Genomic DNA, 15,077 nt, shown 5'->3' with positions numbered 1-15,077 from the left:
ACTGGTTCAGGTGTAACGGCTGACACTGTATTTACTGAAATAATTTCAGCAGGTTCTGACTGTCTTTCTTCATGTGACATTGTAGATTGTATCAGTGTTGCTTCTTCTGGTGTTTGTTGATTGACTTCTGTAGTAGATTGAGTTTCTGTTATTGCTTCATGTGTAAGTGTTGACTCAGTATTTACTGAAATAATTTCAGCAGGCTCTGACTGTCTTTCTTCATGTGACATTGTAGATTGTATCAGTGTTGCTTCTTCTGGTGTTCGTTGATTGAGTTCTGTAGTAGACTGAGTTTCTGTTACTGGTACATGTGTAATAGTTGACTCAGTGTTTACTGAAATAATTTCAGCAGGTTCTGACTGTCTATTTTCGTGTGACATTGTTGATTGTATCAGTGTTGCTTCTTCGGGTGTTTGTTGATTGATTTCTGTAGTAGATTGAGTTTCTGTTACCGGTTCCTGTGTGATGGTTGACTCAGTATTTACTGAAATTTTTTCAGCAGGTTCTGACTGTCTTTCTTCATGAAACATTGTAGATTTTGTCTGTGTTGTTTCTTCAGTTGTTTTTTGATTGAGTTCTGTAGTAGATAGAGTTTCTGTTATTGCTTCATGTGTAATTGTTGACTCAGTTTTTACTGTAATGATTTCAGCAGGTTCTGACTGTCTTTCTTCATGTGACATTGTTGATTGTATCAGTGTTGCTTCTTCAGGTTTTTGTTGATTGATTTCTGTAGTAGATTGAGTTTCTGTTACCTGTTCATGTGTGATGGTTGACTCAGTAGTTAAGGAAAGTATTTTAGCAGGTTCTGACTGTCTTTCTTCATGTGACATTGTAGATTTTGTCTGTGTTGTTTCTTCGGGTGGTTGGTCAATTTCTGTTGTACATTCAGTTTGTGGGGTATCTGTTGCCATTGCTGTCACTTGTCTTGATGTGGTTTGTGTGACTGGTTCAGGTGTAACGGCTGACACTGTATTTACTGAAATAATTTCAGCAGGTTCTGACTGTCTTTCTTCATGAAAAATTGTAGATTTTGCCTGTGTTGTTTCTTCGGGTGTTTGTTGATCAATTTCAGTAGTAAATTGAGTTTCTGTTACCGGTTCATGTGTCAGTGTTGATTCAGAATTTACTGAAATTATTTTAGCAGGTTCTGACTGTCTTTCTTCATGTGACATTGTAGATTTTGTCTGTAGTGTTTCTTCGGGTGTTTGTTCAATTTCTGTTGTACATTCAGTTTGTGGAATCTCTGTTGCCATTGCTGTCACTTGTCTTGATGTGGTTGGTGTCACTGGTTCAGGTGTTACGGCTGACTCTGTACTTACTGAAATAATTTCAGCAGGTTCTGACTGTCTTTCTTCATATAACATTGTAGATTTTATCAGTGTTGCTTCTTCTGGTGTTTGTTGATCAATTTCAGTAGTAGATTGAGTTTCTGTTACCGGTTCATGTGTCAGTGTTGATTCAGAATTTACTGAAATTATTTCAGCAGTTTCTGACTGTGTTTCTTCTTGTGACATTGTAGATTTTGTTAGTGATGTTGTTTCTTCAGGGTTTTGTTGTTGAATTTCTGTTGTACATTCAGTTTCAGGAGTTTCTGTTGCCATTGCAGTCACCTGTTCCATCTCTGTGAAAACTTCTCTATATTTTGTGGATGGGGTTGGTGTTACTGGTTCATGTGTGATGGTTGACTCAGTGTTCACTGAAATAAGTTTAGCAGGTTCTGATTGTCTTTCTTCATATGCCATTGTAGATTTTGTCTGTGTTGTTTCTTCAGGTGTTTTTTCAATTTCTGTTGTACATTCAGTTTGTTGAATCTCTGTTGCCATTGCTATCACTTGTCTTGATGTGGTTTGTGCTACTGGTTCAGGTGTAACGGCTGACACTGTATTTACTGAAACAATTTCAGCTGTCTCTGACTCTCTTTCTTCATGTGACATTGTAGATTTTATCAGTGTTACTTTTTCAGGTGTTTGTTGATTGATTTCTGTAGTAGATTGAGTTTCTGTTACCTGTTCATGTGTGATGGTTGACTCAGTAGTTAAGGAAAGTATTTTAGCAGGTTCTGACTGTCTTTCTTCATGTGACATTGTAGATTTTGTCTGTGTTACTTTTTCAGGTGTTTGTTGATTGATTTCTGTAGTAGAGTAAGTTTCTGTTATTGCTTCATGTGTAAGTGTTGACTCAGTATTTACTGAGATAATTTCAGCAGGTTCTGACTGTCTTTTTTCGTGTGACATTGTAGATTGTATCAGTGTTGCTTCTTCAGGTGTTTGTTGATTGATTTCTGTAGTAGATTGAGTTTCTGTTACCGGTTCCTGTGTGATGGTTGACTCAGTATTTACTGAAATTTTTTCAGCAGGTTCTGACTGTCTTTCTTCATGAAACATTGTAGATTTTGTCTGTGTTGTTTCTTCAGTTGTTTTTTGATTGAGTTCTGTAGTAGATAGAGTTTCTGTTATTGCTTCATGTGTAATTGTTGACTCAGTTTTTACTGTAATGATTTCAGCAGGTTCTGACTGTCTTTCTTCATGTGACATTGTAGATTGTATAAATGTTGCTTCTTCAGGTTTTTGTTGATTGATTTCTGTAGTAGATTGAGTTTCTGTTACCTGTTCATGTGTGATGGTTGACTCAGTAGTTAATGAAAGTATTTTAGCAGGTTCTGACTGTATTTCTTCATGTGACATTGTAGATTTTGTCTGTGTTGTTTCTTCGGGTGGTTGGTCAATTTCTGTTATACATTCAGTTTGTGGGGTATCTGTTGCCATTGCTGTCACTTGTCTTGATGTGGTTTGTGTCACTGGTTCAGGTGTAACGGCTGACACTGTATTTACTGAAATAATTTCAGCAGGTTCTGACTGTCTTTCTTCATGTGACATTGTAGATTTTATCAGTGTTGCTTCTTCTGGTGTTTGTTGATTGATTTCTGTAGTAGACTGAGTTTCTGTTACCGGTTTGTGTGTGATGGTTGATTCAGTAGTTAATGAAAGTATTTTAGCAGGTTTTGACTGTCTTTCTTCATGAAACATTGTAGATTTTGTCTGTGTTGTTTCTTCGGGTGTTTGTTCAATTTCTGTTGTACATTCAGTTTCTGGAATCTCTGTTGCCATTGCTGTCACTTGTCTTGATGTGGTTGGTGTCACTGGTTCAGGTGTAACGGCTGACACTGTACTTACTGAAATAATTTCAGCAGGTTCTGACTGTCTTTCTTCATGTGACATTGTAGATTTTATTAGTGTTGCTTCTTCTGGTGTTTGTTGATCGATTTCTGTAGTAGATTGAGTTTCTGTTACCGGTTCATGTGTCAGTGTTGATTCAGAAATTATTGAAATTATTTCAGCAGTTTCTGACTGTATTTCTTCTAGTGACATTGTAGATTTTGTTAGTGATGTTGTTTCTTTAGGGTTTTGTTGTTGAATTTCTGTTGTACATTCAGTTTCAGGAGTTTCTGTTGCCATTGCAGTCACCTTTTCCATCTCTGTGAAATCTTCTCTATATATTGTGGATGGGGTTGGTGTTACTGGTTCATGTGTGATGGTTGACTCAGTGTTCACTGAAATAAGTTTAGCAGGTTCTGATTGTCTTTCTTCATATGCCATTGTAGTTTTTGTCTGTGTTGTTTCTTCAGGTGTTTTTTCAATTTCTGTTGTACATTCGGTTTGCTGAATCTCTGTTGCCATTGCTGTCACTTCTCTTGATGTGGTTTGTGCTACTGGTTTACGTGTAACGGCTGACACTGTATTTACTGAAATAATTTCAGCTGTTTCCGACTGTCTTTCTTCATGTGACATTGTAGATTGTATCAGTGTTGCTTCTTCTGGTGTTCGTTGATTGATTTCTGTAGTAGACTGTGTTTCTGTTACCGGTTCCTGTGTGATGGTTGACTCAGTATTTACTGAAATTTTTTCAGCAGGTTCTGACTGTCTTTCTTCATGAAACATTGTAGATTTTGTCTGTGTTGTTTCTTCAGTTGTTTTTTGATTGAGTTCTGTAGTAGATAGAGTTTCTGTTATTGCTTCATGTGTAATTGTTGACTCAGTTTTTACTGTAATGATTTCAGCAGGTTCTGACTGTCTTTCTTCATGTGACATTGTTGATTGTATCAGTGTTGCTTCTTCAGGTTTTTGTTGATTGATTTCTGTAGTAGATTGAGTTTCTGTTACCTGTTCATGTGTGATGGTTGACTCAGTAGTTAAGGAAAGTATTTTAGCAGGTTCTGACTGTCTTTCTTCATGTGACATTGTAGATTTTGTCTGTGTTGTTTCTTCGGGTGGTTGGTCAATTTCTGTTGTACATTCAGTATGTGGAATCTCTGTTGCCATTGCTGTCACTTGTCTTGATGTGGTTGGTGTCACTGGTTCAGATGTAATGGCTGACCCTGTACTTACTGAAATAATTTCAGCAGGTTCTGACTGTCTATTTTCGTGTGACATTGTTGATTGTATCAGTGTTGCTTCTTCGGGTGTTTGTTGATTGATTTCTGTAGTAGATTGAGTTTCTGTTACCGGTTCCTGTGTGATGGTTGACTCAGTATTTACTGAATTTTTTTTAGCAGGTTCAGACTGTCTTTCTTCATGAAACATTGTAGATTTTGTCTGTGTTGTTTCTTCAGTTGTTTTTTGATTGAGTTCTGTAGTAGACAGAGTTTCTGTTATTGCTTCATGTGTAATTGTTGACTCAGTTTTTACTGTAATGATTTCAGCAGGTTCTGACTGTCTTTCTTCATGTGACATTGTAGATTGTATCATTGTTGCTTCTTCTGGTGTTCGTTGATTGAGTTCTGTAGTTGACTGTGTTTCTGTTACTGGTTCACGTGTAATGGCTGACACTGTATTTACTGAAATAATTTCAGCAGGTTCTGACTGTCTTTCTTCATGTGACATTGTAGATTGTATCAGTGTTGCTTCTTCGGTTGTTTGTTGATTGATTTCTGAAGTAGATAGAGTTTCTGTTACCTGTTCCTGTGTAATGGTTGATTCAGTATTTACTGAAATTTTTTCAGCAGGTTCTGACTGTCTTTCTTCATGAAACATTTTAGATTTTGTCTGTGTTGTTTCTTCAGTTGTTCGTTGATTGATTTCTGTAGTAGACTGTGTTTCTGTTACTGGTTCACGTGTAACGGCTGACACTGTATTTACTGAAATACTTTCAGCTGGTTCTGACTGTCTTTTTTCGTGTGACATTGTAGATTGTATCAGTGTTGCTTCTTCGGGTGTTTGTTGATTGATTTCTGTAGTAGATTGAGTTTCTGTTACCGGTTCCTGTGTGATGGTTGACTCAGTATTTACTGAAATTTTTTCAGCAGGTTCTGACTGTCTTTCTTCATGAAACATTGTAGATTTTGTCTGTGCTGTTTCTTCAGTTGTTTTTTGATTGAGTTCTGTAGTAGATAGAGTTTCTGTTATTGCTTCATGTGTAATTGTTGACTCAGTTTTTACTGTAATGATTTCTGCAAGTTCTGACTGTCTTTCTTCATGTGACATTGTAGATTGTATAAATGTTGCTTCTTCAGGTTTTTGTTGATTGATTTCTGTAGTAGATTGAGTTTCTGTTACCGGTTCATGTGTGATGGTTGACTCAGTAGTTAATGAAAGTATTTTAGCAGGTTCTGACTGTCTTTCTTCATGTGACATTGTAGATTTTGTCTGTGTTGTTTCTTCGGGTGTTTGTTCAATTTCTGTTGTACATTCAGTATGTGGAATCTCTGTTGCCATTGCTGTCACTTGTCTTGATGTGGTTGGTGTCACTGGTTCAGGTGTAATGGCTGACCCTGTACTTACTGAAATAATTTCAGCAGGTTCTGACTGTCTTTCTTCATGTGACATTGTAGATTTTATCAGTGTTACTTTTTCAGGTGTTTGTTGATTGACTTCTGTAGTAGATTGAGTTTCTTTTATTGCTTCATGTGTAAGTGTTGACTCAGTATTTACTGAAATAATTTCAGCAGGTTTTGACTGTCTATTTTCGTGTGACATTGTTGATTGTATCAGTGTTGCTTCTTCGGGTGTTTGTTGATTGATTTCTGTAGTAGATTGAGTTTCTGTTACCGGTTCATGTGTGATGGTTGACTCAGTAGTTAATGAAAGTATTTCAGCAGGTTCTGACTGTCTTTCTTCATGTGACATTGTAGATTTTGTCTGTGTTGTTTCTTCGGGTGGTTGGTCAATTTCTGTTGTACATTCAGTTTGTGGGGTATCTGTTGCCATTGCTGTCACTTGTCTTGATGTGGTTTGTGTAACTGGTTCAGGTGTAACGGCTGACACTGTATGTACTGAAATAATTTCAGCAGGTTCTGACTGTCTTTCTTCATGTGACATTGTAGATTGTATCATTGTTGCTTCTTCTGGTGTTCGTTGATTGAGTTCTGTAGTAGACTGTGTTTCTGGTTCACGTGTAACGCCTGACACTGTATTTACTGAAATAATTTCAGCTGGTTCTGACTGTCTTTCTTCATGTGACATTGTAGATTGTATCAGTGTTGCTTTTTCGGTTGTTTGTTGATTGATTTCTGTAGTAGATTGAGTTTCTGTTACCTGTTCCTGTGTGATGGTTGACTCAGTATTTACTGAAATTTTTTCAGCAGGTTCTGACTGTCTTTCTTCATGAAACATTGTAGATTTTGTCTGTGTTGTTTCTTCAGTTGTTTTTTGATTGATTTCTGTAGTAGATTGAGTTTCTGTTATTGCTTCATGTGTAATTGTTGACTCCGTTTTTACTGTAATGATTTCAGCAGGTTCTGACTGTCTTTCTTCATGTGACATTGTAGATTTTATCAGTGTTGCTTCTTCTGGTGTTTGTTGATTGATTTCTGTAGTAGATTGAGTTTCTGTTACCGGTTCATGTGTGATGGTTGACTCAGTAGTTAATGAAAGTATTTGAGCAGGTTCTGACTGTCTTTCTTCATGAAACATTGTAGATTTTGTCTGTGTTGTTTCTTCGGGTGTTTGATCAATTTCTGTTGTACATTTAGTATGTGGAATCTCTGTTGCCATTGCTGTCACTTGTCTTGATGTGGTTGGTGTCACTGGTTCAGGTGTAACGGCTGACCCTGTACTTACTGAAATAATTTCAGCAGGTTCTGACTGTCTTTCTTCAAGTGATATTGTAGATTTTATTAATGTTGCTTCTTCTGGTGTTTGTTGATCGATTTCTGTAGTAGATTGAGTTTCTGTTACCGGTTCATGTGTCAGTGTTGATTCAGAAATTACTGAAATTATTTCAGCAGTTTCTGACTGTGTTTCTTCCTTTGACATTGTAGATTTTGTTAGTGATGTTGTTTCTTTAGGGTTTTGTTGTTGAATTTCTGTTGTACATTTAGTTTCAGTAGTTTCTGTTGCCATTGCAGTCACCTGTTTCATCTCTGTGAAATCTTCTCTATATATTGTGGATGGGGTTGGTGTTACTGGTTCATGTGTGATGGTTGACTCAGTGTTCACTGAAATAAGTTTAGCAGGTTCTGATTGTCTTTCTTCATATGCCATTGTAGTTTTTGTCTGTGTTGTTTCTTCAGGTGTTTTTTCAATTTCTGTTGTACATTTGGTTTGTTGAATCTCTGTTGCCATTGCTGTCACTTTTCTTGATGTGGTTGGTGTCACTGGTTCAGGTGTAACGGCTGACACTGTATTTACTGAAATAATTTCAGCAGGTTCTGACTGTCTTTCTTCATGTGACATTGTAGATTGCATCAGTGCTGCTTTTTCTGGTGTTTGTTGATTGAGTTCTGTAGTAGACTGAGTTTCTGTTACTGGTACATGTGTAATAGTTGACTCAGTGTTTACTGAAATAATTTCAGCAGGTTCTGACTGTCTTTCTTCATGTGACATTGTAGATTTTGTCTTTGTTTTTTCTTCGGGTGGTTGGTAAATTTCTGTTGTACATTCAGTTTGTGGGGTATCTGTTGCCATTGCTGTCACTTGTCTTGATGTGGTTTGTGTAACTGGTTCAGGTGTAACGGCTGACAATGTATGTACTGAAATAATTTCAGCAGGTTCTGACTGTCTTTCTTCATGTGACATTGTAGATTGTATCATTGTTGCTTCTTCTGGTGTTCGTTGATTGAGTTCTGTGGTAGACTGTGTTTCTGTTACTGGTTCACGTGTAACGCCTGACACTGTATTTACTGAAATAATTTCAGCAGGTTCTGACTGTCTTTCTTCATGTGACATTGTAGATTGTATCAGTGTTGCTTCTTCAGGTTTTTGTTGATTGATTTCTGTAGTAGATTGAGTTTCTGTTACAGGTTTGTGTGTGATGGTTGACTCAGTAGTTAATGAAAGTATTTCAGCAGGTTCTGACTGTCTTTCTTCATGTGACATTGTAGATTTTGTCTGTGTTGTTTCTTCGGGTGTTTGTTCAATTTCTGTTGTACATTCAGTTTGTGGAATCTCTGTTGCCATTGCTGTCACTTGTCTTGATGTGGTTGGTGTCACTGGTTCAGATGTAACGGCTGACACTGTATTTACTGAAATAATTTCAGCAGGTTCTGACTGTCTTTCTTCATGTGACATTGTAGATTTTATCAGTGTTGCTTCTTCTGGTTTTTGTTGATTGATTTCTGTAGTAGATTGAGTTTCTGTTATTGGGTTATGTGTAATAGTTGACTCAGTGTTTACTGAAATTATTTCAGCAAGTTCTGACCATCTTTCATCATGAAACATTGTAGATTTTGTCTGTGATGTTGTTTCTTTGGGTGTTTGTTCAATTTCTGTTGTACATTCAGTTTCAGGAGCTTCTCTTGCCATTGTTAATAATTGTCTCGTTACTGTATAATTTTCTTTATTTTTTGTAGAGGCTATTGGTGTTACTGGTTCGTGTGTGATAGTTGACACAGTATTTACTGAAATAATTTCAGCGGGTTCTGACTGTCTTTCTTCGTGTGACATTGTAGATTGTATTAGTGTTGCTTCTTCACTTGTTTGTTGATTGATTTCTGTAATAGATTGAGTTTCTGTTACCGGTACATGTATGATGGTTGATTCAGTAGTTAATAAAAGTATTTCAGAAGGTTCTGACTGTGTTTCTTTATGAAACATTGTAGATTTTGTCTGTGTTGTTTCTTTGGGTGTTTGTTCAATTTCTGTTGTACATTCAGTTTGTGGAATCTCTGTTGCCATTGCTGTCACTTTTCTTGATGTGGTTGGTGTCACTGGTTCAGGTGTAACAGCTGACACTGTACTTACTGAAATAATTTCAGCAGGTTCTGACTGTCTTTCTTCATGTGACATTGTAGATTTTATTAGTGTTGCTTCTTCTGGTGTTTGTTGATTGATTTCTGTAGTAGATTGAGTTGCTGTTACCACTTCATGTGTCAGTGTTGATTCAGAATTTACTGAAATTATTTCAGCAGTTTCTGACTGTGTTTTTTCTTGTGACATTGTAGATTTTGTTAGGGATGTTGTTTCTTTAGGGTTTTGTTGTTGAATTTCTGTTGTACATTCAGTTTCAGGAGTTTCTGTTGCCATTGCAGTCACTTGTTCTTCCTCTGTGAAATCTTCTCTATATTTTGTGGATGGGGTTGCTGTTACTGGTTCATGTGTGATGGTGTTCACTGAAATAATTTCAGCAGGTTCTGACTGTCTTTCTTCATATGCCATTGTAGATTTTGTCTGTGTTGTTTCTTCAGGTGTTTTTTCAATTTCTGTTGTACATTCAGTTTGTGGATTCTCTGTTGCCATTGCTGTCACTTGTCTTGATGTGGTTTGTGTGACTGGTTCAGTTATAACGGCTTCTTCTGGTGTTTGTTGATTGATTTCTGTAGTAGATTGAGTTTCTTTTACCGGTTCATGTGTGAGTGTTGATTCAGTATTTACTGAAATTATTTCAGCAGTTTCTGAGTGTTTTTCCTTTTGTGACATTGTAGATTTTGTAAATAAGGTTGTTTCTTCTGTGTTTTGTTGCTGAATTTCTGTTGTACATTCAGTTTCAGGAGTTTCTGTTGCTATTGTTGTTAATTGTCTTGTCACTGTAACATTTTCTTTATATTTTGTCGAGGCTGATGGTGTTACTGGTTCCTGTGTGATGGTTGACACAGCATTTACTGAAATAATTTCAGCAGTTTCTGACTGTGATTCTCCTTGTGACATTGTAGATTTAGTTAGTAATGTTGTTTCTTCGGGGGTTTGTTGTTGAATTTCTGTTGTACATTCAGTTTCAGGAGTTTCTGTTGCCATTGCAGTCATTTGTCTCATCACTGTGAAATCTCCTGTGTATTTTGTAGAGGTGTTTGGTGTTACTTGTTTATGCGTGATGATTGACTCAGTATTTACTGAAATAATTTTACCAGGTTCTGGCTGTCTTTCTTCATGAAACAATGTAGATTTTGTTAGTGTTGTTGATTCCTTGAGTGCTTGTTGTTCAATTTCTGTTTTAGTTTCAGTTTTAGGAGTCTCTGTTGTCTTTTGTGTCTCTTGTGTCGTCACTGTAAAATTTTCTTCATATTTTGTCGAGGCGGTTCGTGCTGGTTCGTGTGTAGGGGCTGACTCTGTATTTACTGAAATAATTTCAGCAGGTTCTGACTGTCTTTTTTTATATGACATTGTATATTTTACCAGTGTTGTTTTTTCAGGGGTTTGTTGTTTAATTTCTGCTATAGATTGAGTTTCTGTTACTGGTTCGAATGTGATGGTTGTCTCAGTATTTACTGAAATAATTTCAGCAGGTTCTGACTGTCTTTCTTCATGAAGCATTGTAGATTTTGTAAATAATGTTGTTTCTAGGTATGTTTGTCGTTCAATTTCTGTGGTAGTTTCAGTTTTAGGAGTCTCTGTTGTTATTTGTGTCTCTTGTCTCATCACTGTGAGATCTTCTGAATATTTTGTGGCTGGAGTTGGTGTTTCTAGTTCAAGTATAACAGTTGACTCAGTGTTTACCGAAATTGCTTCAGTAGCTTCTGACTGCCTTTCTTCATATGACATTGTAGATTTGATCAGTGTTGTTTCTTCAAGTGTTTGTTGTTTAATTTTTGTAGTGGATTGAGTTTCTGTTACTGATTCGTTTGTGATGGTTGACTCAGTATTTTCTGAAAATATTTCAGCAGGTTTTGGCTGTCTTTTTTCATTTGACATAGATTTTGTCATTGGTGTAGTTTGTTGTTCAATTTCTCCTGTACATTCTGCTTCAGGAGTATCTGTTGTCGTTTTTGTCCCTTTTCTTGAATTTTTTGTGGATGTGGTTGGTGTCACTAGTTCATGTGTAATAGCTGACTCAGTGTGTACTGAATTTATTTCAGCAGATTCTGACTGCTTCTTAACATATGCAGTATTTGTGCTGTCCAGATGTGTTTTCTCATCTGCCGCTTGTATCTCAGTTACATATGTATACTCTGTTTCCTGATGTTCTGTTCTCATTTCTTTTTCATGTTCGTTTACTTTAGCATTCTGTTCAATTCCTTTGAAATGTGTTGGTGTCACTTCTTTATTTGTACCTTCTGTGCTAAGATGTGAATTTGAATCTGACTGTTTTTCATCAGAGCTGGTTATGATTTCCTCCAATGATGTTATTTCTTCTTGTAGCGGTATCTCAATTTCTGTTGTACATTCTGTTTCAGGAGCCCCTGTTTTCATTTCAGCATCCTTTTGTGTTTCCATGACATTATGTGTATTTTCTTTGGAGGTAGTTTGTGTAACTTCTTTATTTGTGCTGGGTATTTCTGACATTAAAATATCAGGTTGACTTGTAACCAACACTGTCCAATGCCCAGTGGATTCCTTCTCCTGTTGTTTACTAGATGCGGTGTTTCCTTTATCTGATGCTGTTCTAATTCCAGGGAAGTCTGTTTGTTTGTTTTCACCATCAATTGTGGTTTCATGAACTTTTCTCGCTGTTGGCCTAATTCTGTTGCTCCCTAAAGATGGTTTCTTCTCACTTCCATCGTTTTCTGCTGACGGTCTTTCCAGTTCTGTTGAACAGTCTGTTTCAGTCAGCACTGTTGTAATTCCCATCTGTTGTTTTGTAAGTGTGACAGTGTTTACATATTTTCTGGAGGCGGATGGATTTTCTGATTCACTTGTTTCCTTTTCGATATTTTCTGTATTGCTTTGTTTAACAAAACTCTCTGTAATGCTTGATTCTTGTGTTTCATCATAAGCGTTATGTGGTTTTGTAGCAGTTTGACTGAATGGCAAGGTTGCCTGGTCTTTACTTTCTTTTGATGCATCATCTGTTTTGACCATTATTCGACTTTGTTTCCATATGCTTCTTCTTTGCCTAAAGAATTTTGAGGGAACAAGTTTTCTGTGTGTTGAGGCAGTTGCAGTGATGTTGTTTTGAAATGAGATGTTGGTTAGGATCTCATGAGTCACAAAAATGTTGCCATCTGATTTATTCTCTAACAAAGACATACTGTCCTTTGCTTTCATTCGGAAAATGTCTTCATTTCCGACAAGTTCCATTCCTAACAACCTCAATATTTTTTCCATATGGATGACAGCGTCATTACTGGAATTGGATGCAACTTTCATTGCACTTTCCTCCAACTCACTCATTTTGATTTCTGCTGCTTGGTGCGGTTGTGGATATCTTGCAGGCTGGCGTATGGGACAGATGGTTGAACCCTTTTGATTAAAAAATATTCTCAACCGTGTGGCAGATGGGAAAGCATTCCTTAGCATCTTAGCTAAATCTGACACCTGTTCCCATAAACTTCTTTTTTCATAAGCGTCCCCTGGAAATCCATCTGTAGTTTGGCCAGAATGATAGTCAGTAGTCCAATTAGAGGGTTTTTCCTTTGGATACTTTTTCAGTTTTGTGACGGTTTTTCTTTTAATATGGAAGACGCCAATCATAAGGCATGTTTTTGAAGTGATGCCTTGGTTAGATGAATGTAGCAAGCTTCTAATAATCTGTGAGGAAATTGAACATATAGTAAGCACTGAGGTCTTTATTGCAATTGTAATATAACAGTTATAAATAATGTGCTTGCACAGATCAATCCTTCAGCTTTAGAGCCATCAAAGTTTGTCAGAAGCAACTAATATGAATTTTGTTTTGCCTGCATTTGTTCTTTATTATTATTATTATTATTATTATTATTATTATTATTATTATTATTATTATTATTATTATCTCAAAGTGTTGGTAACTGATGGTTTTTATTATTCACCAAGCACAGTTTCAGCTATATATATATATAGTGGCCTATGTTTGGATGGCTGTAGGGTGAATAATTTATCTGTAAATTTGCATTCAAGAGTTCACACTTAGCCGTTGATTGATAATAAAGCTTGTTTGGCATGCTGTCCCAGTAGAGAACCCTGAGCTTATGAGATCCTCGAGCCCTTGGCTTCCTCCCGTTTGCAGGGCGAAAAAAAAAAGTTTGAGCTTAGGTAGATCTCAATGAACCCCCTCGGCTTAGTTTATAAATGAACTTCACCTATTATAATCTTCAGTTTTTCTCAATTTGATTTTCAGTACATTTATAATATTATGCTATAGCATATACATAAAATTTGATTTTGAAATATACACATGCTAAGATAAACAGAGGCTGTATAAAGCTGTATTGTCTTATTCTTCATAAATGTACTCATTTGTACGGTGTTATGGTCCGTATACCAATAATTATATTAATACTAATAGAAAAAATGTTAAATATTAGGGTCACACTTTATTTTAAAGCATATCTCTTGCCATTAACAACTTATGAACTATTAACTATGAATTTTGCTTTAATAAACCATCAAATGTGCCCCTTTAATAATAGTGAGTAAGGTAGCAGTTAGGTTTAGGTGTAGGGTAGAGGTAGGAATGTAGAATAAAATCATGCAAAACAAACATCCCGCCATTTTTAAGAATAGGCAAAAATATTAAGCCACTAGTGAGAATTGATCTTTAAACTTAAGTTTTGCTTATATTTTACCCCATACTTTGTTTGCACAAAAGAGAAAAAGCTAGATTAATAGAATTAATAGACATTTAAGGTTAATTATTGAAATCATAAAAGCTTACCTTTGGCGAAAAAACTGCAGTCTTTATATTTTCTTTATGATGCCTTCTGTTAATCCAAATGCATGGCATATTACTGATCCTGCGCACTTCTGCGATGTAGACGCACTTTACTATAAAGCATCTGCACATGTGGCCATAGTTTTTAAGTGTAGACTGAAGTCGAGCCCAGTTCTGGCAGAGTGTGTTATGAAATGGAGTCCTATTACAGTCAGGAGGCATAGAAACTACAGTAAAGAGAGACAAAATAAACCAGCATAACTTCATCACTCCATCGGCTCCAGCAACATTTCCTTTACTACTTTAGGCCATTTGACAAGACAGTCACACCATGTCCTTATCTTTGATTCATTTGTGTTTCTGAGTTTTACTATATACATAAGATAAGACATATCTACGTTGGGCTGGACTATCATCTTACAGTTCCAGTTTATTACAATGTGCCTTTTTATTGTAAGAGCAAAAGCCTAGCACAATTAACAGTAATGTAATGCTGTGAAATTATTATTAGCTTATTTTTTCTGATTATTTATTAGCATTTAGGATTTACACAGCTATGCTTCCATCCAAAGTTGCTAATTTACTTTATGTGCAAGATTAAAATATTGGATAAAACGTGTGACTAAAATAAAAAGGAGTTACTTCCACTATGATATTAAAATAATAAGATATAACTTGAATGCCAGCGGGGAACTCACATGCATCTTGCATTTGGAGGCGGTTACCTGATAATTGGGAAAACAATTATAAAAGTAATTTTGTGGATGGCTTTTTGTTATTTATAGAATTAATACAACAAACATTTGAAATGGTTAAGGCATAATTACATTACTTTTGCGATGTACTTCTTAAATGCAATATTATAATATGTACAAAAAAAGTGCATGTAAATTATTGAAAACAAATAATTAAAACAAATTGTACATGTTTTTAAATATTTGATGCACTGAAAACATTGTCAAAACAAGTGGTGTTTACCAAAAATTAAACATTAAGTAGACTTATGTTTGTGCCGTTGTGTCTAAGGTTTATAGATTTATAATCACCTAAGAAGATATTGGGGGTCGCAAATCACTGACATTGTTATTTTAGGGGTCGCGGGCTGAAAAGTTTGGGAACCCCTGTTTTAGAGCACAACA

At 36.0% G+C, this 15,077-nt stretch overlaps 1 protein-coding gene across 1 annotated transcript; it reads right to left on the bottom strand.

Annotated features, from left to right (window-relative positions):
• Positions 1 to 241: 241 nt before the first annotated feature.
• On the bottom strand, positions 242 to 14,910 carry LOC141380035 (uncharacterized). The gene is made up of 3 exons (XM_073936110.1): positions 13,942 to 14,910; positions 5,253 to 12,836; positions 242 to 295 (listed from the first exon to the last, which is right to left on the bottom strand). The coding sequence occupies exons 1-3, from the start codon at positions 14,203 to 14,205 to the stop codon at positions 242 to 244; spliced, it is 7,902 nt and encodes a 2,633-aa protein (XP_073792211.1). The 5' UTR covers positions 14,206 to 14,910.
• Between the last annotated feature and the right edge of the window lie 167 nt (positions 14,911 to 15,077).

This window comes from Danio rerio, chromosome 21 (assembly GCF_049306965.1).
Source record: "Danio rerio strain Tuebingen ecotype United States chromosome 21, GRCz12tu, whole genome shotgun sequence".
NCBI classification, from domain to species: Eukaryota; Metazoa; Chordata; class Actinopteri; order Cypriniformes; family Danionidae; genus Danio; species Danio rerio.
This window is presented reverse-complemented; position numbering and strand designations above follow the sequence as displayed.